Raw genomic sequence first — 26,008 nt, 5'->3', positions numbered from 1 at the left:
CCAGTTTTATGGAGGGTTTGACTCAGAGTTTGACTGATACCGTCCTGTTACGCAGACTGGTAGACCGGTGAATTCTCCAACACATGTTAAGGATTATATGTGGGATTGAATTGAGTATACGTTGTATATGTTTGAAGAATACTCTATATATTACAACTGTCCAGCTGCCACGTTGGTCCCAGGTAATTTAAAGGAAATAGCCTACAATATAAGTGTTCATTAGGGGGCAGTATTGCATTGTATGAGAAAACCGAAGCTCGTCTGTAGAAGGAAAGCACTGTGCAGTTTGGGTACTGACGCTGGCATTGCTACGCGTGCCAGCATCACCTTGGCAGTTTGCCTTGAGGTTGGCAAGAGTTTAGTTTAGTCAGGTCTGAAGTATGACAAAGCGGAATGATACATATTTTAAAATCACAAAAATAGTTTGTCTTTTTCCTCTGAAGGTATTTTTTCTGGAAGAATTATTTTGCTTGACACGAAAATAATCTCCTTCATATAGACCACTAAAAATGGATGTGTGTTGTCTTTTTCCTAAAAAGCCGAATAGACTGCATCCACTGTGTAGCCTAGAGTTAAACTTTGAGTAGCCTATATAGCCAGACTAAAATACGTATTTACAAAACCAAAAGACGGATATATTTTAGGTATATTGAGGAATATCTCAGACAATGTTTTTAGCACTGTTAAAGTTCTGTCCTGTCGCAATAGCAGCTTGCGTTCTTTAGGACCGAGGGGACAACTGCCTGGCTCGTGTTGCTCAGTAAATCACTATCAAGAGAACATTCAATACGCTCGCATAGCCGCATCCATCCTCCACAACATGTAGGCTATACCCTGCCTCCGTAATCAAAAACGGCTGTCATTCATCAAACCAGCAATAAAGCTAGAATGTAATTAATATTTCCTCGGCACCGTGTGCGCATAAGAGAAAAAATCGGCAAGAGGAGGGTTTAATCGATTAGGGTTTTTGTTTTTCGCGATATACAAATTCGTGGACGTGCATCGGAACTGTAACAGGGGGTACAACAGAACGGACACTTGGGACTTTGGTGTAACTCTTGAAAAGAATACGCAGGGTCCTGGTCATAAACTGGATACTGCAGAGACATTCACGTGCTGTTAACTGGGAGAACTGTTACTTGCCGTTCCACTGAGGGCTAGCTAATGTTTGGCACACGGAATACTCTTAAGAACGCTCTTTCACCTTGGAAGGTAAGTGTACGAGCGTTACTAGTCAGATCACGAACTTGTACAGCAATTGAATGAATGCACCAAGATGACATCAGTGCCTCAGAATCCACTGTATGGCTTTACTAGGTGGACGGGTCGACAAGAAGAAACGCGACTGATTGTTCTCATATTACGAAAAGGCATAATGTGACATTGAACTGTTAATTGAAATGTTTGAGTTAGGACGCAGCGATAAAGGGTGCCACATACCATGCTATTGAAATAATCTTGACTAGACACACAAAATGAAAGCACGGATAGATGGCCGAAATGGCCAATCATTGTAAAGGATACATAGACTATACGACAAGATAATTGCTGTGCAATAAATTACTTCCTAATGTCAATCACATTAGTGAACAATATTGCTTTCGTGATACGATCTTTGCTTTTAGAGTGAAACATTTAAATGGACGGCGGAACTTGGGCCGCTATCACGCTGGCAGCACTCCTATTACCGAAATCGTCCAAGGACTACTTTAAAGTACCATGGACAGCTCCAACAATCCAGCCTATACTTAACAATAAGCACAGACTACTCCTTTTAACAACAAGATTTAGTGAGCGCATAGTCTACGCTGAGTAGTTTAGCCTACGGTTTCAATCAGTCAAAATTAGTTTATGTGTTTAGAAAACATCTTAAAGATGCTTATGGATTATGTATTTATTTGCATCATCCATATGATGTCTAGGCTATTTACTTCTGCGATAATGCGGGCTCTAATAAAATATACAATTAGGATGAATAAAGTAGCATAATTTCGCCATAACCTTGAACAATATCGAAAAATTACGGGATACTCCTATTTTTTAGCTGCGGGAAAAATATAACACAAAGAAGTAATCTAAATCAAAATAAGTAGGCCTAAATGACAGCTCTATGCACCACCACTACATTGACAAAACCAAAAATGGGGACGAATGCTGCCAATTCTGTACGAGACATGCAGCCTTTCCAAGTCAAACAGGCTATAAAAGAAATGAAGTAGGCCTACTGTCATAAAGGAAATGGACGGAGGCCACCATGTCCGACAAAAATGCCATAGGCACATTACACAGACCTTGTAATCAACACAATCGTCTACGTTTTAATGAATCAGAACTTTTGTTGTAGCGAACTTAATTCATTTTAATTTTAGTTCATAATCAGCTGCCATCGAGCAGCTGGCAAAGTGACAAACACTTTGTGAAACGTGATAGCCTAGAGGGAAATTCTTGTTTTGCCATTGGATTAAATCAGAAGCTATTGGTTACGTAACAGCCAATTAGCCTACGATTCTCGATTTAGTCCATGCAAATGTTAGAAACGACAAGTGTTAATCCCTTAATAGGTGTTTATGAATGTCCAATTAACATTTTGTTTCTATTTGCAGAAAGCGTATGTTGACATATTGTTGAGGCAGGCCTAACTGATCGGTAGCGAGCAAGAAATGATTATTTCAAACTCAATTTGAAACTAGAAATTCTGCTAAATGGAAGTGTCCTGCCCTTCCACTTGGTTTGTTTTTCTTCGCAGTGCACTGATATTCCAATTCCAATATAAGTCCCTTTTTGATATTGCAAACCATGACTCACCACAGGAGAACTATGCCTTGTAAATATAGAAATATGTTGGGACACTGAGATGGGTAAATTATGCTAGGCTGTTTAAATGAAATCCATCTTGTTCAGATTGGATATCTAGGCTACATGCATTTCACCCATTTATGCTACAGCATAGATTTAATGCAACTAATGCAACTAATTTTTGTTTGCACCTCCTTTTGGATGTATCCATCCACATGACCTTGACCACTGGTCTATAAAGTTGTCATTTCCATTTCCACTTGTCAAGTAGGTACTTGTGCGTGTCCCGATCGGACTTATAGTTCTCGAGTTATCAGCAAAAAGATGGCCGCCCTACCAGACGAAAAGTAGGTCAAGGTCAGAAAACAAATAGATGTTGCACAACCTCAGTAAATATACATATCTGATGTCCAAGGACTAGTTCCAGGGCCTTGCCGTTTCAGAGATTCCGCCTCCACAAAATATGAGGGGGAGGCAAAACCCTATGGGGGAGGCTTATTAAACTCTTATTTGTCTCTGAACGGGGGAAGTTCTGTGTAACAAGAACTGTCTCCACATGGTTCAAAAGTCAATTGCCCCTCCGAGGCTGAGAGAAATGGAACTTGAACAGCTGTGGCTGGCTCATTGAAGCACAACTAACTCAGCACGGGTCTTTTATACACCCTATCTTTAAAAGTGTTGAACCTCCGATTCAGATACCTTGACTACAGAACTTCACATGCACGTTGTTTATCCTACATTCTGACTGGGACAGAAGGCTAACAACTTTTCATTGTTACTGTACTGTAAATTCCCATCTCATTTACATACAGGGTTTTTCCACAAGTACTAAAATGTAAAATGACAAGCACATTAACAGTACAACCCAAACATAAGCCTATTCCTTTTTTGAAGGGTACAATCCATTAGTCAAGGGTATCTCAGTTCCTGCAGCAAAGTTCTATTGATCAGACAATCTGCAAATAATGTTTCAAAGCACCAGTACAGTCTAACTTTGTTGCTGCAATCTCTGCGGCACTTTTCTACCTATTAATGTTTTCCAACATGAGTCATTCTCCAAACCCTTCTTACTTTTCAAAAAGAACTGTGACTGATAGAAGCCAGTCATATGTGCCTCAACTCCAGTGGGTCAAAGGAACACATTAACATTGATACATTTTTGAGTCAATATCCACTTTAAAATGTATGCTTGTGTGAAGTGAAAATTGAAAATCTACTGTATGCAATTAGTTATTGACCCTTCGGATCTTCAGACTGCATTTCATTGCCCAATCCTGATAGGATTTTAAACATTTAAAAAAGTAATTCTTAAAGTTTTAGACACACAAAACCATCTGCACTTGGGTGACCTTTGACAGTAACAGTGATTTTAAGAGGCCTTTGTAAGGCCTTTGTAAGTATAACTGGGTGTGTCAAAGTGCCCCTGAACAAGACACCTAACCCCCAAATGCTCCTGATGAGCTGGTTGGTGCCTTGCATGCCATGCACCATTTCTGGTGTGTGAGTGTGTGTGTGAATGGGTGAACGAGAAGCATCAATTGTACAGCGCTTTGAATAAAGGCGCATAAATGCCAACCATTCACCATTTACAAAAATTGACCGAAGAAAGGAAATGTTTAAACGAGGCATTATGTCTCACCAGAAATGCCCTAACACATCCCAGTGAAGTGTCAAATTGGTTGCCGGGCCGCTGGGGCTCTTGGGCAATGGGGAACTTAGCAACACCCCAATGCCAATCTGGAGGGGCTGTCCCTCACGATCCTGAAACAGAACGCTCCCGACTAGGCACGGATGAACCTCCGTTCCGAATCCCAGCTTTCCGAAGTGAGGAGCTCTGCAGAGGGACGCGGGCGAAGTACGGAGGAGGATCAGCGGCTCTCGCATCCGTCGCGTACGCATAAGACTCATTTGCATGCGTGGAAATCAAGAGCTTGCAAATCTATCGAGCGCTGGAGAGAAGGGGGTTGTGGGATTGGGGGGGGGGGGGGGGTGTGGGCGGGAAGGGGATCAGAGGCGGCTCTGCCCTTGATGTTGTGGAAGAGCTCCCAGCCCAGTGGCATCGTGACTCAGTGCAACATCGCCTCGTTCCTCCTCCGTTCCGTCATTATTTACCTGCTCTCGTCTTTGAACGGGGGACTTTCAAACGCCATTTACTTTATGCCCCCTGAAACCTGCTCAAAATAGGCCTACATTTTGCACGTGATCGAGATAGTGTATCCCCCGTGACTATTCAGCGAAAATGATTAATTGACCTGACATTAGAAAGTAGATCAAAACCACAGCTATATGTTTGGTAGTCTGGGGCAGTTCAGATGCAGCTTACTTGGCTGAGTACCATGTGATTATGGTCTTTGGGTGCCAATGGTATTCACTGAGTGGATATTAGTAGAAAATGCTCTTGGTGGCATTTTGAAAGAGACTGAATCCATGCAATATGGAGAAATGATCGTAATATCTGTGCCATCTGCATAATGCTCCCACAGTGCATTTTTATCATATGTTTAGTGCAGAAACTGTCAAATTACAGGCAGGGATAACCGATTCATGAAAAATGAGAGGAATGAAATGTAAACCTCAAGCCAGAACAATCTACTCCAGTACATGCTATTTTTGAACCACCCAGTGTTGCTGAATTTTTCACATATTTTTCACATAAAATGTAGAGAGTAAAAAATTAAAGTGATTTTTCACCAATTTGCAGCAAAGTACGCAGTGTTAAATTAACTGTGATACACTTATTATGACTGCAACAATAATGTGGCCCCTATTGGACTTATATAAATGTGTAGAGCTGATTTAACACTGACAAGTTTGTTGCATATTCACGTTTCACCTTGGTACTTGCGGAGTCTCGCCCGTCTGACCTATTGATTTCCTCCTGACTGCTCGCAGGAAAGGCCACTCCTCCTCACGCATGCCTTCCCAAAGACCCCAGTGAGGAGGAGTGGGTCAAAGAGGGGGATCAACTGAAACAGCCCGCACCCGAGAGCCGGGATGGAGGGATCGGCGGAGGGGGAGAAGAGCGGAGGAGGCGGGGCGCCGGGGTCAGGCTGCAAGTGCAACGGGCTGATCAACACCCGCAACCTGGTGGAGACCAAGGAGGGGACGGTGTACTCGGCCCCCCAGTACCAGGGCCACGTGGTGGTCAGCCTGTCGCCCCAGCCGGAGAGGAACGGGAAGGGCGGGGGGCCCCCCCAGCTCCTCAACCCCAGCACCCTGCCGCAGGCCGTGGACCCCCGCTTCCGGCCCAACCTCATCCTGTACCCCGAGAACGTGTTCAAGGCCTGGGCTGAGGGGGACTGCTGCGAGACCACCTTCATCGAGGACCTGTCGCCCCCGCCCACCAAAGACGGGCTGGTGTTCGCCGACGGCAAGTTCCTGGACCTGACAGCCGAGGACGGCAAGATCCAGACGCTCTCGTACGACGTGGACGAGGAGGAGGAGTTCCAGGAGCTGGAGGTGCGTCCGCGGTGGGGGGGTCGGTGGGAGCGGGGAGGGGGGGGGGGGGCCTGCAAAAACAATCTCCAGTATTTGTTCAGCAGAGACTCGTGCTTGCTGACTACAGCAGCTCTGCAGCAAGTGCAACCAATGAGAGGAGACAAAATACAAAGCAGAGGATCGATTTGACATGGTCCAAGCGCCACAGTATCATATCACAAAAGCCACAGATTGCGAGATTGCTTATGTTTGCTTTAGTCATAGATAGTAGCAAAATGAAAACCCTTATTGTCCGCAGTTTCACATTCCGTGAGGTCAAGTCAATAAAACAGGAAATATATCCTGCAGTTGGAAGAAGATCACTATTTACATCAACACAACATTACATAATTTAATAGTGACATTGAAATAATTATTATTATGATTGTTATTATTACTACTACATCTCATTGCAGACAAGCAGCATCGCAGATTGAGATGGGAGACATCTGTAAGCAAACACAATTATTTCTCAATGCTGATGCCAACATTAATGCAGGCAGAGAATAAAGAAAGCCTGAGCTCGATACACTGTCAAATATTTGAATTAGAATTAGAGAACACATTGAAACAGAAATATACTGAAGTTCAGTTAGTCATAAAATTGCGCTTCCATTTTACATTTAATAGGGCACCATTTTAAATAAGTGAAGAGTTTGCAGGAACAAGAGACTGTAGTGAATAGGTTTTTCAAGCCAGCGCATGAGTCAGAAAAGCATTTGTTCCTTGGGGGTGGAGGGATGGGAGGAGAGAGGGAGGGAGGGGCAAGAGGTGGGAGGAGAGAGACCCCCCCCCCCCTCCCCCCTTAAAGCTTTCTCCCCCAATAGAAACCACAGGAAGAGACATGGCATAATCAAAGAGTCCTGGGTCCCGATAAACAAAAGTTCTCCAGGACTATGGGAAGTGGAAAGGAGCAGTTAGTGAGGGACACGGGCGAGGGAGTGGAAGGAGGGGGAGTTGGCGGTTTGAGCTGCGGGTTCCCGCTGCAGCCCGGCTGTTACCGCCATCTGTCGCGAGTCAGCAGCGTAACCCCCAGACAAGTGGCGCGGAACAAGATGCGGGAGGGGAAATGGGCTTGAACGCGTGCTGTAACTCAGAGTGGTCTGGTCCGATGGAGGGTGTGCTGTAACTCAGAGTGGTCTGGTCTGATGGAGGGTGTGCTGTAACTCAGAGTGGTCTGGTCTGATGGAGGGCGTGCTGTAACAGAGTGGTGGTCTGATGGAGGGCGTGTTGTAACTCAAGAGTGGTCTGGTCTGATGGAGGGTGTGCTGTAACTCAGAGTGGTCTAGTCTGATGGAGGGTGTGCTGTAACTCAGAGTGGTCTGGTCTGATGGAGGGTGTGCTGTAACAGAGTGGTGGTCTGATGGAGGGCGTGTTGTAACTCAAGAGTGGTCTGGTCTGATGGAGGGCGTGCTGTAACTCAGAGCAGCCTGTCTGATGGAGGGCGTGCTGTAACTCAGAGTGGTGGTCTGATGGAGGGTGCGCTGTAACTCAGAGCGGTCTGGTCTGATGGAGGGCGTGTTGTAACTCAGAGTGGTCTGGTCTGATGGAGGGTGTGCTGTAACTCAGAGTGGTCTGGTCTGATGGAGGGCGTGCTGTAACTCAGAGTGGTCTGGTCTGATGGAGGGCGTGCTGTAACTCAGAGTGGTCTGGTCTGATGGAGGGCGTGCTGTAACTCAGAGCAGTGGTCTGATGGAGGGCGTGCTGTAACTCAGAGTGGTCTGGACTGATGGAGGGTGTGCTGTAACTCAGAGCAGCTGGTCTGATGGAGGGTGTGCTGTAACTCGGAGCGGTCTGATGGAGGGGTGCTGTAACTCGGAGCAGTGGTCTGACGGGGCGTGTTGCTCTAATCGACAACGGGTGCAGTCGCAGGAAGCAGCGTATTATAGGTTTTTACGAGGGCGCACATTTTAAAGGGGCTCCATAACTCATTCGCTCGGAGGATGCCGTTAACCAGGGTGACGTTCGGTACACTGCCGGCGCGTGGCCGTTCAGACGGCCGGATGTTTTTGCCAAAGAAATCCAGCCTGTTTTACCACTGCTGCCGTCTCCCAGGATGCTAATCGGCAGCCTTCTGGCTAAAAGCGCAGGTCTGCGGGGCACTGCCATTCATCTCACACGCAGGATATGATTAACTTGCTTTGCTATTTTTTTTTACATTATTTTCCCTGTGGGTGCCTGCACAGTGAATTGTCGGCATCAATTCAACTCTAACAGAGTTTACATGAGTTCACACAAAATAAAAAACGTGCTCTATCGGTGTACGTTGTACTATATCGGGTTTATTTCATGCTGTGCATATTACAATTCGGTGCAATTTTAGAGGAACCAAAGCAGCGGTAACCGTGATGAAAATGTTGTTCTATTGGTGTGGAAATGGCAGTAAAATGACAAACTCTAGGCTTGAACATATGGCTACTGTGTCAAATCTTCACCAACTGAGCCACTTGGGAACTGTCATCTTGCTACAGATACTGTACTGGTCGCTAAGGATACCAACATTTCTGAATACCAGCTTTTAAATGTTATTTTCCGTTCATTACATTACAGTAACTGTTGAATGTTCCTACTTGCATAAAACAAGCTGCTTACGACAGTAAGTCTCACTCTGACTCTTCCGTTGCCAGCACTGCATACGGAGAACTATTAAGCTGGTCGCAATCAAACGTTCTAACAGCCTACTACTTAACAATGTGTGTACACGAGAGTTGCTTGAGCGACATTTCTGTCTTCATATGCAGAAACATTTTTCTCTTCTTTCACCGAATAAAATAACAGTCTTGATATCCCTAGTAATTCTATTTAACATCTTGCAAAAACTCTTTACGTAGGATTTACAGGGAGCTATTCAAAGCGTTCTTACCTATGAAGAAGGCCATTAACCTTCAATATCCTGAAAGGCCACTAAGTCATTTTAATTATAATACCGCTGACTGCGTTTTGACCTTCTGATAAAACACTTTTGAAGTCCATTTTCAAATCCAATTAGTATTACACTCATCCCTTTTATGAATTCGCATTTCGCTTGTCAGAGGCTCCTTGTGATTCATTTAAAAAAAAAAAAGAATTCCTCCTTTACGAATCCACATTTCTTCGACTGTTTGCTTCCCTCATAACTCAAGCACGCTGCAGAGTGAGATTAGGCGTCCATCCGTTTTGCTGTCACGTACGGTCTGTGATTGAGGCAGCTAGGCCGGGGGAAGTGCAGGGGCGTGTGGCCGGGGATCGCTGATTAGCTTAAAGTTCAGGATAGCCTCATTCCTCTACTCGCTTTATCCCCTCTGCTCCTCAGGAACCGCAGACTTCATTAACAGAGACAGAGAAAGAAATGTGAGAAGGAGCAATTTGTGAAAGAGAGAGACTTAAGAGAGCTTACAGAAGTACTAGCAGATACAGCACTAAGAGGCAAATTGCAACAATCACTGTCAGACCATCAATGACGCAGCTATACATTTTTCGGATATTGTATATATGGAACAGTCAACAGCAAACATTCATGGTGCAAAGGAGGGAAACATTTTTATTGGGAAAAGTCCTAGCAGGTGTATTAGGAGGAGCTAATTATACAATTAAATAATAATAAGCTCACAAATAAATAAGCCTGATTTTTTATTATTGATGGAATTAATTTTTTGTTAATTCGTTCATTCGGGACCGAACTGTTCGTGTTGCTTTCATCGGGTTTGAGGATTGAGTCAGTGTATCTCACTTTACTGCTCGTAAAACACACTGTCCAATTGATTTTAAAACACACTCGAATGATTTTAATCCAAAATCTCAAATCTGGAGTAAAGAGTACGAATGTGGCTGGAGTGAAGAGCGAGAGCAACTGAACCCGCATTCTTTCCGCTTCCTAATGAAATGACACGAGAGGCCATGGACTAGAATCACTTACAGTTAATGGATAGATGCTATCCATTCGTGTTCTTTCTGCTGACGGAAACTACAGTGTTTTCTGGACCTGCTCTGGGACTAGAGATCAACTGAGCGTTTAAGCTCACACTGACATTATATACTGCAGATAATACTACTTCAACAATTGCCGTGTATACTACAGGTACTGTAACAACATCCATTTTGAATCATGGAAATCATGGAAATCATGGAAACGTCATAGACGACGTTATTATTCTACCCACTACAGGACGATTCGCTATTGAACATTTCGAGGCCATGTTTATTGCATAACCAAGAAGGCATTTTACATTCTGACCCATCGCATTGAGTGGATTGCACAAAGTAGCCTACATAAAGGAGGCTGCAGGGGCTGAAGGAGCCCTTCTACAAATGCTTAGATCTCCAAGTTCCCTGCTCCGCCCCCAATCCTCTCCTCCTCAAACAAAAACCACTTGTAAGGAGTTATTATTTCATTTGCCTAATCAGTAGAGACTCCCACAGCATGACTCTGCACTTTATCCTCGAAACACACTCCCACGCATAAGCACACACAATGTCACACTGCACCACTTCACCATGAGACATCATGCGCTTTTTAACCACGGCCTTGCTCTTGTGAAAAATGTTATAAATTCCCGTGTCATTTTGGTATCGATGGCAGCACGGATGGTGCAGCACTGCCACCTCACAGCAAGGAGGTCCTGGGTTTGAATCCCCGTCGGCCAGGGCCTCCCTGTGCGGAGTTTGTATGGTCTCCCTGTGTCTGTGTGGGTTTCCTCCAGGTACTCCGGTTTCCTCCCACAGTCCAAAGACATGCAGGTTAGGCTGATTGGAGAGTCTAAATTGCCCGTAGGTATGAGTGTGTTAGTGAATGGTGTGTGTGCCCTGCGATGGACCTGTCCAGGGTGTATTCCTGCCTTTCGCCCAATGTACGCTGGGATAGGCTCCAGCCCCCCTGCGACCCTGTTCAGGATAAGCGGGTTCAGATAATGGATGGATGGATGGATTTTGGTGTCGGTGTGTTCTTTGCAGAGAGGGAACTGGAAGTAGTTTAAACTCAGTAATCCACCTCACAAATGACGCCAGGTCTCTGCTTGTTAATGGCTAAACCATTAACCGACTTGGAAAGTGTCTGAAATGTAGCGTGAACAGGTAGGCCATGATGATCCGCTTTAATCTGCCTCTCAGGAGGACATGTTTTAAAATAGCACAGTGCCAAGATATTCTAATTGCCTAACCCTGTATTCCAGAGTATGTACATCATACACTTTAATATTTTACACCCCCATATTATGGAAAGTAACCAAATATTAATACCAGTTGAAAACAGTGCCAGGCAGATGCACAGACAACACTATTGTATATGGTGAATTACGAGAGGCTGGTGAAAGTGAATGGGTCTGGTAATACAAAACTTTTTCCAGCAAAAGGCTGCAAAGATTTCAGGCAGTGGGTTTTTGCTACATCCATACTTCTGATGAATATCTCCACGGGGTTGAGAATCTCAGAACGCTTTGCTCCAAGCTCTTACGTAAGCGCTCCGCACATTAAGATTATTAATATAGTATCTTTCTCCCCGTGTAATGTTCTCATTTCTCCCCAGTGATCTGATGGGTTGCTCCAGTTTGTTTTAGTGTCTTAATGAGGTTCCACACAGTTATGTCCCAGTGCAGTTATCACTTGTCGGTCCCTCTTCCACAACCGCTACTGCACTGTTAATGCAAGACTCCGTAATACTTCTTGAACATTACTAAGATAAACCACAATATTATTGCGACCTACACTGCAGTAGGAGTTGAGGCTCTGTAAACACAAACAGCTCTGTAACGTGAACACTGATAATCCAATCAGAGTGCAGACAGGACAGCACACAACGAAAATCAGTTCCTGATTCTGTGGACACCTGCTCGCAGGAAAGGTAGGCTGTTCACCTACCATCTATATTGATTTACAGCGTGTGAATCGATCGGCAGACTACACTCCGAATAATGTGTCTGTACACCCGCAATTCAATGCTGTGTGGCTTTCTATCGTAACCACAAGAGGGTCCTCAGCTCAGGACTGACACTCATCCATTAGCATTTATCTGGGGGACTCGTGCCTCTTCCCCGTGTCAAAATGACCAATTATTCTGCATAATCTGTAATCTCCTAACAAACAGCCGCTATCTCCCGCCCCTCCTGGCAGGTTCCATTACAGGGCTGTCTCCCACTCCCTCGGTTGCTGGGTGTCAATATTAAATATGGGGCAGCCTGTAGCGTAGTGGTTAAGGTAATGACTGGAACCCGCAAGGTCGGTGGTTCTAATCCCGGTGTAGCCATAATAAGATCCGCACAGCCGTTAACCCTGCATTGCTCCAGGGGAGGATTGTCTCCTGCTTCGTCTAATCAACTGTACTCTGGATAAGAGCGTCTGCAAAATGCCAATAATGTAATGTAAAGCAGAGTTGGGCCGAGCCGCTGAGAACGTGAGCACTGAACAATGCCATCTCTCTGGGGCACGGAGGGGCTTCTCACGACTGGCATGGTGGTGAGCCCAAAAACCACCTCCCGAGAAGTACCATCCCCCCGCCGTCCCCCCATCCACACATCCTGCTGCTGTACCCCACCGCTCCCCCCCCCCCCCCCCCACCTCCCGATCCCCATCGTCCAATGGCGTCCTCCAGCCAGCTCTGCGGGCCGTGAAATTGTCTGGTTGGTTCCCGGGCTGCTTATCCCCGCCGAGGCCGCGGGGCGGTGGCGGGTGGGAGGATGAGATTTCGGAGATGTAGCCCCGGCGTGACGGAACCTACCGGACCGCTGGAGGCCTCGCCGGCCGGCTGCAGATGGTCTCCGCTGCGGTGCGCTAACGGCAGGCCGCTCAACAACTGTTCAGCAGTCTGTGAACAGCTGGTGCTCGGCTCTCCGCTGCTGAGCCGATGGGCAGAAATCTGGCAGACCACCAGCTGCTCAGACGCTGGGCCACTATTGGGCTAGTGTGCTCGCAGGCTGGGAGCACACTACAGGGCAGCCTGTAGCGTAGTGGCTCAGGTACATGACTGGGACCCGCAAGGTCGGTGGTTTGATCCCCCGGGTGTAGCCACAATAAGATCCGCACAGCTGTTGGACCCTTGAGCAAGGCCCTTAACCCTGCATTGCTCCAGGGGGAGGATGCTTTGTCTAATCAACTGTACATCGCTCTGGATAAGAGTGTCTGGCAAATGCCTGCAATGTAATGCAATGTAATGAGCAGTAGAGGGAATCTGGCTCCCCATTGAACTGTGGATTAACGATGGAGCCGAAATTGTGCCTGCTGTCCGAGTGGGACCCTGGAAGCACCAGGAAACCTCCAGGACAGCAGGAACACCTTCTGGAGCTCAGATGAGCACAAACTGTCAATGGCGTTTACGGTGTATTCTGTACAAACAGACATACAGCACAGAATGTACTGAACTCTACCTTATGCTTTGGTGGGAGCACTGGGAGGTCATATCCAACTCTTGATGGGAGAGAGGAAGTCTCTCCTCCTTAATGGTGTCTGAAGTCCTACCCCCACCCCGAAAACCACATCAAGCATGCCAAGCTGAGTCAGTCATGACAGATGTCTGCTCTGGCTCAGATATGATTATGGTCAGACCAATGAGATTAATGCATCCCTCACGTAGCAAATTTGGTCTGTGAATGAATGTGAGGCTACCCCTCAAGAAGCAATAAGAGTGTCATTAGTCATTCTATTGCCTTGGGGACCTCAGTCCTTGGCTTATCTCTTGCTGTATGGTCCAACCAGTGAGGGCCACCATTTGAAACCCAAAGGAGACCCATCACCCTGTCACAATTACGATCGCGCAACATATAGCAAGATTTCTGCAAGGATTAAAAAAAAAAAAAAATCTTCTGGGAAAAATAAGAAATACTTCAATTCCTGGCTCCAAAGGATGGAATTATTTTCTGTAATAGTGCCGCTGAACTAATTACATGTTCAGGAATTCAGCCAGAAAAGCCCTTCACTGCATATATGAGGCTTTGCAAAGTACAGCCCATTGTGCATAAAATGCTGTACCAGTAGCTTCCTGGAACCTGTCTCCCAGCCCATGAACAAAGAGTTCACAAATATGTATATACGCAGCACATATTCACGGTCACAAATATGTAAGAAATATGTATGTACAGGAACACTGTCAGGACAATCAAGACATACAGCACCGGGAAAATAATTGGTCATTTCTATGTATATTCATCGGCATGACCTGGCTTGTCTTCCTATTGCTCGAAGCTACCAATTAACCAGAAACTCTAATAGAAGAAAGCCTCCTAATTTTGAAAAATGTTGTTTACTCTCTATTTTCTGTGCCTCCAGTTTTCACCTGTTTCCTGGGAGCATTGCATCTGCTTGGATGGTTTGCTCAAACCTGCAATACTCGGTCCTAAACATCCCTAATCAAGGCCTAAATGACTTTTGTTGTGTGAACATACAGCATTATTCAGGCAATGGCTAGGTGGTAGGCAGACCATCATCTACTGCTTGGCGACGGTGCTCCCCAGGGTTAAAACGTGTTAGCGAAGCTTAATAACATCAATTACCAATAAAGGGTTGCTTTTGCGGCCTCTATTTGTTTTAAAAGAGTGTTACCGAGCACCAAACTGCAGCACATCCAAAACGTATTTCTGTTCAGGAAAACAGGCCCTGCCGGTCGCACATTCCCCCCCTCCCACCCCCACTTTCATCTCCCGCACTGAAAAAGAGCTCTGCACGTTCGTCAGGGGGCCTGAAAACAGCCAGCCTATCCTTTCATTTTAAGCAGCGAGAGGAATAATGAACAAATCACATTTCATTTGGGTAGCTGGAAGGTAAAGGTGAAGGGGAACAGAACAAGCCCAGCTGAGCAGGATACGTGACGGCAGCCTTGTGCGGCTCTTTCATTTGATCAGCGAGCCCCAAAACCCAGACAGCTTCATCAAAGCGCGAGGTGTTCCAGCTCTCAGGCTCCTTTCGTTCTCCTTCGCGTCTCACAGCGCATTAGAAATGAAACAACAGCATTAAAAAACTATTCAATTAGGCTTTTCAGCTAGCTATGCTCAGTAAAATAGCTTTTAGACTATGAGTAAAAGCCATTGGGTTTAAGCATGACACAGAATATTAAAATGATAAGAAGTTTTTCAATTTTTGGAGTTCAAGATAACATTTTTCATTAACTGAACGAAAGCAAAGCAAATGAGAAAATAAGACAAGACTAAAGTGAGTTTTCCCTGTTATCACTGACTGAGTATTGCAAGGTCATATCCTAACTGTTACTGGTAAATGCAAGGACATAATGAACATAATGAACAATAAGGATAGGGTATTAGGAACAAATGAAATTGACTGTGTGTTGCATCTTCTTTCAATAAAAAAAAACTTGGATAAGATAATCACCTGCTAACTATCCTCTATCCTATACTAATGGAATTGCTAGCAAACATAAGGCACTTCGAGAATGTTGGGGAAGATTTCAGTTTAGCCATTTGACTGCAAGATAATGTCATGGTGAGAAGGTTCTCCTGGGAGCATTAAAAGTCTTTATTGCCTGAAACGGAGTTAGTCAGTCACTGGGAAAGAAAAACATTCCAGGCATGCTGTGTGCTAACTTAATAGCAACATACCTTGATTGTTATCATTTAGTCATGCAAAAATTTCAAAGAGGATATGTATCAAATATGCAGTGGCCTGAAAAGGTATTTTAACAACACTGTACTGCCTCATAAATAAATTCCTCATACAATTTATATGACAAAAGAAAATTCAAATTCTTTTATTATCCAAAATAATGTTCAATGTTCCTTGCAACTTTAAGATAAAAACAGACATCTGGGAAACTGAATAAATGTATGCACTGGGAATGTTTACTTTAGCTTTCTTAATGTGCTGAGAATCTTCTGAGAACACAAATCGCTTAGCTGGGTAAAAACTACACTGCTCTGCTCTGTAATTCTTTCCATTCTGTAGTTTAAGGACATGGCTAACGACACCACAGCTTACCATGGCAACAAAAGTGGACTTTTAGATTAAGCCTGATCAGTGGGAGGCATTTCTCTGAGGGGGAATATCTCAAGTTTAAATAAAATGCAGATCAAAGATCGCACACTGTGAGGCAATTGCACGAGTCAACGACTTTGACTGTTGGAGATTAGGAGCTGTAGTGGGAATGTTAACTCTGTGAAATGGCTGCGGTCGGATCTGGAACTACACGGGAAGCATCCCAGAACTACAACTCCCAGAAGACGCAGGCTTGTTTTAATGGAGGGAGCAGGTACGTGGGGATAGGAGAAAGCGGACAGCACGAATTAGAGCGGCACTAGGCATGGGGCGATGGGGCGCTCCGAACCATCTCGAGGCGCCCAGGGTCCGTTCTGACGCGGCTCTGTGATTGGTCCCCTCTTCCAGAGCGAGTACTCAACCGACACAGAGAGTGAGGACAACTTCCTCATGATGCCCCCGAGGGACCACCTGGGACTGAGTGTCTTCTCCATGCTCTGCTGTTTCTGGCCCCTGGGGATCGCCGCCTTCTACCTGTCGCACGAGGTAAGAGCCGACATATTCATCCCTCTCCCTCTCTCTCCACTTTGCTCTCACTTCGGTCTCATTCGCTCTCTCTCTCTCGCATGTCAGACAGTCAGATCTATCGACAGTGTGTGAATCACGGCCATACGTACGTAGTAGGTCACACTGGTAGACTTTGTGCATTTTGGTGATTTTACGGATGCGTTGGGTCCAAACTGGTACTATGGATGGTAGATGGCAGACATATACAATATGTCCCATATGCCTTCATCAGTAGCACTGCAAGGTGAATTTAGAATTTGCTGTTAAATATTACAGATATATATAAATTAATCCGTGGCTTCCTCACAGGAGATCTATCTCATATTGAAGGAACCCAGGGACATATTCCCAGGTGGCACAATGAACCTGAGATTAGATTGTCTTAGAAAGACACCCCAGAAAAATTGTGCTCTACGGAAGTAGAATGCCAAATCACAACTGACGGTTTTTCCCCATGGCTTAATACCTCGATACGCACGTCTCCCAAAATAAGTGCGTCCGGCCACAGTTTCATTTCAGCCGGCAGTCCTCCAGCTGGGTCACTGAATTACTGCAGTGGAGGAGTGCGCAAACAGCAGGGGCAGAACGCAGGTGCCTGGCTGACCAGAGGAGGCGCTGTTGAGCTATAAAGTGGGGAGAATCCTCCCTCTCACAAAAGTTGCAGAGATAAATAACCACAGCACTGTGATGACCGCCAAATCAAATATTTTCTTTCAGTAAAACATTTCCACAATATATCCGCTGATAATAAAAATGCACGAGGAAGAGTCCAAGAATTTGCTAATGTGTTATGGACACACGTGCATATTTTAACAGGTTTCCTGAAAATGCCATGCCTAAGTAAGGCCTAAGACTAAAGGTTAATAAAAATGAACAGAATCACTGGCTCACCTTTGGTTCTGAACTGTAAACTTACACACAAACCGTGTTATTCCTCCAGAGGGACTCCGCACACTGGAACACGATGCCCCAGAGCAGACAGGTTGTCAAGCGAAGCGACTTCAATGCTGTTTCCAAGTTCTTTGCACGCCGGCTGCAGCAATGCTGTATATCTTAAATCTGAATGAGGCTGTTAGCTTCTGATATAAACCCCTGTCAGGTGTGAGCCGCACATTTCATAAATTAGCACTGCGCTTTAAGTGATTAGTGCACAGTGTGAACAACAGTGCAGAATAGGGGGGGGGGGGGGGGCAAGGATGTGAGATTCCTGAACTGGGACACCAACAACAGAGGCCTAACTCAATCTACACCTACATAATCACATTCTGTTTAAAGGAGAACGCTTATTCAGCATTGTTAAACAGGACTCTATAAACTCACAGTCACAACCATGGTGCCCGAAAGCAGCACTGAAAGCAGGTATATATACTTGTAACCAATATGTCACCTTATATAACAGTATGGTATAACAGAATGATCATTGTTATATGCACTGTTTTATGAAGTGTCAGTGGTGTATTGGAATGGGTTGCACTGTCTTATGAAGTGTCAGTGGTGTATTGGAATGGGTATATTAAAGCCCTGTTCTAACTGACTCTAAAACCAAATATAAAATCAAAGCACTGAGTGGGGTCCATTCTATGGCCACTGAACTTTGGTATACTGTACGGCTTACCCTGGCTGGTTTTCATATAGCAGATTCAGTACAGAAATGTAATGTCCATTTAAAAATATACTGGAGTGGCCAGGATAGCTATCTTTTTCAATACCCATCTGAACTTGCAATGACCTCACAGATTTGTACTGCTCATATGATCTTTCAGCTTTAATCTAAAGTCATTTTGATATTTCAGTCCCTCTCACCTCCACAGAAATGTCTTTCACCTGGTAGCATTTTGAAAAGAAGGAAAAGTAGGATTTAATGCAGGCATAAAATTCTTTTAAATTATCTCCAAGGGTAGATTCAGCAAGTTCAATTACTGTGTCCACACAAACAGAAAAAGTAGCTTTGCTCTTAAAATAAAAATGTTCTCTTTGGTTGAAACTTCATACTTTTTTCCTCAAATACAGTTTTAGACCAGGTTTGTCAAGGGCTGTTGTGAATAATATATTACAGTAGCCAACAAAATGATTCAATTAATTAATGAAAATGAATAATCAATTGATGAGATGAGTGTTTATTCATCCTAATAGTGCTAAACTAGTGGTGCAATGTGGGGTTAAGGGCCTTGCTCAAGGGCCCAACAGATGTGTGGATCTTATTGTGGCGACACTGGAGATTGAACCCCCAACCTTGCAGGTCTCCGTCATGTACCTAAACCACTTAACCCTGTATCATCCTCGACTCACTGGCCTTTGACTTGCTAATGAAGTTATATTCCTTCTGAAAGAATTTCCACTAAACTGATGAATGGGAGGACTTAAACCAGAAACCCTTTTCTTACCCTCCCTTACGTATCTTCTGTAAACTGTCTTTAGAACTCATCTCTAAAGAAACAAGGCCGGTCAGTTGTTCTCTTGAGTGCTGCCTTTACAGTTCTAAAACAAGTCATCAGACTTGAAAAAATGTATGCAGGAAGAAAAAAAAAAAAAGCCAAAGATGCAAACAGAAATAAAATAAGAACTGCTGTGTAGGCATGTCTTGATTGACCCTAGTGCCTCAAGGGTGCATCACACAGACAAGTGATGATGCAAGCATAACATATATTTATTTAAAAACACATGCCCACACACAGGAGTGTGCAAAACCTTGAGGCAGTCAGGCGTGGCCCCCAAGATGTTGGACCGTGGTGGGTAAATGTGGGTAGGTGGTCGAATGACTAGCCAATAATGGCAGCAACAGCCCAGAGGTAATATTTATATGCTTTGAATGTAGCCGGTTATCCTAAGGGATTGGTGGCGTTGGCAGATCTTTGACGGGAGCGCAGTGGCGTAATTGGCTGGATCCTCGCTGTGACTTCACCCATCACAAGCAGCGTAGCGCTCTGTGAAGTATGCAGTATGCCAGGAGAGTCGGGGAACTCGCCAGCATCAGACGTACAGCCCATAATGACAACACGGAAGTGTGCTGCAGCCTGGAGACGCTGCTATGCTGTCAATGTATTTTTGTGATGCATTGAAAACTCCCAGCTCATCTCTGCACTGGGAAGTCAACATAATACAGACTTTGCAATGACATTTATAGCTTACTTTGCCTTGTATAGGTATTCCAAATCCTACATTTTAAAACACGTGTGCTTGTCGTGTCAGAACCAAACTGTACATCGAGAGAGCTGTCAGTAGAAATCGGCAAGAGATCGATGATCCAACCTGACGCTCCAGATTATGGTAACCGGAAACCATCGGCACCTCACGCTTCTGGAGGACAAAGAACGGGGGTTCAGAAGAGAGAAAGAAACAGCCCTCCGTACGGTTTTAGTGACCCTACAGAGCTGAGACGGGACTGATACGCGAGAGCACACGTACGGAAAAGCACTGCGGGGTTTAATAGAGCGTCTCCGGTCGCCTCCTTTCCTTCCAGCGATTCTCCGCCTGCCCACTCCTCCCGCGGTCCTGCAGCTCATCACGACTCCACACCTACATCCCTCTCGCTCTCCGTCTAACACACAGCCGCTTGGCAGGGCCGCACAGCCCACGCCAGCCTCCCCAGATACAGCTATCGGCTCACAGCCACAGTGACAGGAGACCAGTAAATAAGATACGGCCCGCATCTCCACCGTAATCCTCATCCTGCTCAAACGCACCTCGGTGAGACTATCCTAAAACGTCCACTCGTATTGAAGATGGGATTTCCTTCTCTGGACCCTTTATATGTTTGGGTTGAAAACAGGTCTGAGCACAAGCTACAAGCCTCTATTCCATGGACCAATCGCACTGTGTGCATATTTGCTTTGAAAAATGGGTTGCAGGTACAAAAAGAAACTGAGTTGTGTGGTGACATTTAAACCAAAGCAGATTGCTGTGAACCACCTGGATGGGTTCTGCAGTTGATTAAAAACAGCAAAGCAGGAAGCAACACTATGTAAACATATCCATCCTAGTTAAATATTCTACTTCTGTGTGATTACAGCATGGGGAATTTTCCCAAATGTTCAACTTGATTGATAGGTGAAGCACAGTACAGTGACAGAAATTTCAGTGGAAGAGAAGGCACTGCCAAAGTGTCTAAACCGACATATTTTGTCTGTTAGCACTTAGCAGTATGGTCCCTCTGTGAGATAAACTGCAAATGGTAAACTGAAAACAAAGACGCTTCTTGTGGCAAACCAAGGTTTTGTTTTTCTGATGAAAATGTACTTTTATCCTTTTAAGTAAAACCGTAATTACAGTTATTAATTTGCAGTGTGAAGATGATGCACTTCCTGGCAATGTTCCAGTGTTTGAAGATGTAGATGTTAATCACGGTGACAGCTTATGACGTGTTCAGTTATGAACCACACTACACCCACAAAGGGTTTTTCGCAATTTGTAAAAAAAAAAAAAAAAAAAAAGGAAAAAAAAATCATCGAGCTACAGCATCAAGCTCAAACTATTTTACCGCGTTGCAGAAGAATCTGTCACAGCCACAACTGAGAGTGAATGTTACAGTAGACTGGCTTACCTTTCCTTCTAATGAGTTTGTTCCCTCAGACTGATTAGATACCAACTTTGTTATCAGCTACCCAACAAATGTTAATAGTCCCTCTTGCAATCTAGTCAACAGAGCCCAGACATTATTATATTTACATTTACCAGCCAAGGTTTCTCTATTCATAAGACCGTTGGCAAACGCAGAGAGGCACCGTTTGTCAGGTTAACAACATTATTGACTTCCGAGACAGGCTGTGATGTTTGTGATGCCTTTCATAATGTTTCAGATCAATCACTTAAGCGGTTTGAATGGGGCTGAGGACACACGACACAGCTTCAAAACCTTCCGGAAGGTTCCGCTTTGACTTTCAAAGAGGCAGTCTGACAGCCGGCGGGGACATTTCTCTGCGTTTCACTGGAGTGTTTCTCCCGTTGCGTAACGTTCACGTGCCGTATCCGCACCACAGCTGCATTCAGATCAGCCTCTCCATGCTCTCCTGCCTGAACACACAGTGACTAACTTGAGCACTGATGCAGGACCATAGCGTATCATGCTGCGGGACAGTATTTGCATTATGAAGGGTTCTAAAGATCAGATCGTTGTTTCATGTTTGTGTGGGGACAACATTCGTGATGGCGCGCTTCATGAAGACACACACACACACACACACACACACACACAGAGCTAAGACTGTTCTAGGCAAATCGACATCTCAGAAGAGATGCATTTAATTCCATCCCGATTCCTGCATATTAATAGCAACATGAAAGGTCATGCAGATTTTAATTGGTTCTTTTACCTTTTTTTTTTTTTTTTTGTCCCATGCAGGACTCCAATTAATTGCCCCTTTGAGGTGGCACACAGCAATCAATACGCCATAAGTGGAGGCAATAGGGTGTAAAAATTGCTTTGCACATTATGAATCCGCATTTCACGGTGTGAGTGCAGGTTCCATCCCCCTGCTTATGAGCGAAATAGCAGACCTGTGCCCGCCCGCCTGAGAGTAAACCAGAGGTAATATAAATGATAAATGGCAAATTCGTTTAAAAAAAGGATGACAGCTGCAGGTCCCTTGTGGACGGTTTTGGATATTTCGTTGCTGAGGGAGCGCAGAAATTCTCTGTTGCCTGCTCCCGTGCACCTGACGGGAGGGGCACTCTGGCCACCGGATGGCTGGTTCGGAGGAGGGCATCCGAGGATACTGAAACATAGCCTTTTCGGTGGTTTCCCTCGGTTTGACGGAGGAATGTGAGGCAATAGGTTCACTTTCGGTATTTTGTGGGCCGTCTGTGAATGCCTCACATCAACCAGGCCCCCCAGTGATATTGCAGAGTGGGGGAGTTCGAATGGTCATGCATTATGCATTCAGTCTCAGCCTATGAGATATTTTTTTCCAGCTCAAGTAAATGTAATGGATAAAGTGTTTTGTGAGTATCGACAGCTGGCTGGTGTCTTGGCCAAGCCAGGCTTTGCCTTCGGGGAATCCAGGAAGATTCAGACAGAAAGGCGTATTCATCCATCTGTGAGCCGCCTACCGTAACCAGGGAAGTAGTAAGTGACGTAATGGGTCAGGAGACTAAGAGAGACAATAACTGGACTTGAGTCCATGCTATTTGTAGAAAAGAAAAACCATCCAAGTGCGACAGCTGGAGATCTACAAAAGTACCTGGCACCGCATCGCCCACCGAATTTAAGAGCCGGGACTTCATGAGCTGCTTCTGGGCCTCTTCGCGAATTTACCTCGAAAAGCAGCCGCGGAACTACGCCCGTTTTTATTTAAAACTACAGATGGGCGGAACACCTTCGGCACACACGCAGGTTATTCTCCAGCCACAGACGTTTTCCGCGGCGAGAGCCGCTCCTTCTGTTCCTCGTTTTATTTCCTGCCCTGGAGACTCCGGGTATCCAGGGCAACAGGCAGCGCGCTTATACTTTTATTCGAGCTCTTGCAGAATCCACGCGGCTGTGTTTTAACAGGTGCGATTTGGATAAAGTGCCCGGCTGGAAGGCTCTGGGACGAGCACACACAGAGCCGCAAATCGGCACAGTATCGCTTTCCCAACGGGTTCACGTGTGTCGCTGTGGTTCTTCTCCATACATCTGCTTCCCATATTAGACGTGCTGCAGATCTCTATTTGCGGGCCTGCACTTCCCATGATGCACCAGTGGCACCACTGTGCACAAGCAATGTGTCATTTACTCAGTGCCCATAATGGCAGCCGCTACCTCAATATACTCTGCTAATGGACAGCGTTCGGCGTTCATTAGTGCCTCGACAGTCAGCATTAAGAATGAGCGTGCATGTTAATCTTAGTCTCTGCCCAGAGAGAGAAAACAGTTTGTGTTTGCACCGTACCTGGATGTTACTGTTGTAATCAGCACAACGTGTAGATGGCTTTTGGTCAAAGACAGCTGGACTTTTAGGGCTGCAGGATTTACAGTCCATAAATATTGGGACATCGACACAATTCTCCTCTTTTTGGCTCTATACACCACCACAATGGATTTGAAATGAAATGAACTGCAGACTTTCAGCTTTAATTTGAGGATATTTACATCCAAATCAGGTGAACGGTGTAGGAATTACAACAGTTTCTATATGTGCCTCCCACTTTTTAAGGGACCAAAAGTAATGGGACAAACTAACAATCATAAACTAAACTTTCACTTTTTAATACTTGGTTGCAAATCCTTTGCAGTCAATTACAGCCTGAAGTCTGGAATGCATAGACATCACCAGACAAATTAAAGCTGAAAGTCTGCAGTTAAAGCACATCTTGTTCGTTTCATTTCAAATCCATTGTGGTGGTGTATAGAGCCAAAAAGATGAGAATTGTGTCGATGTCCCAATATTTATGGACCTGACTGTATCTTAATGGAACACAGCTGCAGGAGGAGTGTTGTCAATGTATAAACCCCCCCCTTTGGAAAGAGCTTTGTTAGACACATCGAACCGTTAATGACTAACGTTTAAAATGTACAATAAATGCCTATTTCATGCAATGTTGATGTGTCTAACAAAACATTTAGGTTTTTGAACATTTATCAGATTAGTTCTGTGTATTGAAACAAAGGGAGAAGAAAGTTAAATTTGAAACCATACGGTGAGCTACGGATTTTTCTTTGACTGAGAAAAAAAACTCAAAAAGCATGTCAAAACAGACAAAATGACCCATAAAAACAATCTGACCTACTATCGCTATTATTAAGTACATTCATAGACTGAAAATGATGAGTAAGTCACAAAGTGTCCTTCACCTGCTGAGATTTCACAGGCCACGGTTTCCCTCCCGCCATCCACAGGCCTGAGAAAATGGCTGAATGACCCACACCGATTTAAAGGCTAGTCAACCCGTACCGAACAGAATCACACTCCCAAAGTATGAACTTAGACATTTCTGTCAAGGAAAGCATGAATATTAAATTTTTTACTGCAGAAAATATTCTCCATAAGTATATCTTTAAAATATAATTGAAATGATACATGCGCATTCACACACTGAGCCCTGCAGGCAAGTACAACGACTCTCAATAGACTAATAACGGCGGCTCCTTAAGTGCTGTACTTAATATGCAGAATCGAAGCTGGAGGCATTAATCTTGAATCTTGAAAAAAAAAAAAGAAAAAGAAAATTCCCCTCAATGTATATTTGAAAATGAATATTTCATGTTCAGAAGTCAATACTGGACATATTCTTTGAAAGGATTGAAGTATTTCTTTCAGGGGCTGGCATGGAAACGGCTACAAACAGCATTACCTGCCAGGTGTATTAAGAACACGATTCCACTGATTCAAGACAGGAGGAGAACCTGAGCACCTCCACTGCTGACAGAGAGAGAGAAGGGTTGGTGATCATTGCTCAAAACACAGATGGATGCTTGTGCGATGAAGCTGTAACCAAAGCCTGCTGCAATAGACAGGCTAAGGCTACAACCCCCTACACCCCTACCCCCAACCCAACCGACCCCCTTCCCCAAACCCAACCAACCCCCTACCCCAAGCCCAACAAACCCCCCTACCCCCAACCCAACCAACCCCTCTACCCCAAACCCACCCAACCCCCCTACCCCAAATGCACCCAACCCCCTACCCCAAACCCACCCAACCCCCCTACCCCAAACCCAACCAATCCCCTGCCCCAAACCCACCCAACCCCCTACCCCAAACCCACCCAACGCCCCTACCCCAAACACACCAAACCCCTACCCTAAACCCAACCAACCCCCTGCCCCAAACCCACCCAACCCCCCTACCCCAAACCCACCCAACCCCTACCCCAAACACACCCAACCCCTACCCTAAACTCAACCAACCCCCTGCCCCAAACCCACCCAACCCCCTACCCCAAACCCACCCAACCCCCACCATAAACCCACCCAACCCCCTACCCTAAACCCACCCAACCCCCTACCCCAAACCCACCCAACCCCTACCCTAAACCCACCCAACCCCAAACACACCCAACCCCTACCCTAAACCCACCCAACCCAGCTCTTTTCTCTGTACAGTGCAAACTGAATATACAGTACATCTTAATATAAAATATATTACCAATATGAGCACATATTGGAACACTGCACAAAATATGGTCAAATATACCAGTTATTGCCAATATATAAATATTTTAAAAGGGCATGGTGAAATATATATTTTTAAGTATTTTCCAAAAAAACATTCACATATGTATTTACAATATGTGCAGTGTTTTTGGTTTGAGTAACAGTTCCTTGTATTTGTTGGGGGGGGGGGCATTATTGTCCCCCACCCAC

At 45.0% G+C, this 26,008-nt stretch overlaps 1 protein-coding gene across 2 annotated transcripts in view; it reads left to right on the top strand.

Annotated features, from left to right (window-relative positions):
- The first annotated feature begins 812 nt into the window (after nucleotides 1-812).
- Nucleotides 813-26,008, top strand: part of LOC133118474 (synapse differentiation-inducing gene protein 1) — a 39,364-nt gene continuing 14,168 nt past the window's right edge. Inside the window, exons 1-3 of one of the 2 annotated variants that reach the window (XM_061228516.1) lie at nucleotides 813-1,212; nucleotides 5,739-6,255; nucleotides 16,570-16,707. In XM_061228516.1, coding sequence (XP_061084500.1) covers nucleotides 5,791-6,255; nucleotides 16,570-16,707 — 603 coding nt within the window. In that variant the 5' untranslated portion in view covers nucleotides 813-1,212; nucleotides 5,739-5,790. Of the gene's footprint in view, nucleotides 1,213-5,688; nucleotides 6,256-16,569; nucleotides 16,708-26,008 lie in introns of both variants that reach the window. The other variant, XM_061228515.1, reaches the window with a different exon arrangement.

This window comes from Conger conger, chromosome 18, assembly GCF_963514075.1.
Source record: "Conger conger chromosome 18, fConCon1.1, whole genome shotgun sequence".
NCBI lineage: Eukaryota > Metazoa > Chordata > Actinopteri > Anguilliformes > Congridae > Conger > Conger conger.
Note: the sequence above shows the minus strand (reverse complement) of the source record. Positions and strands in the feature narration are given on the sequence as shown.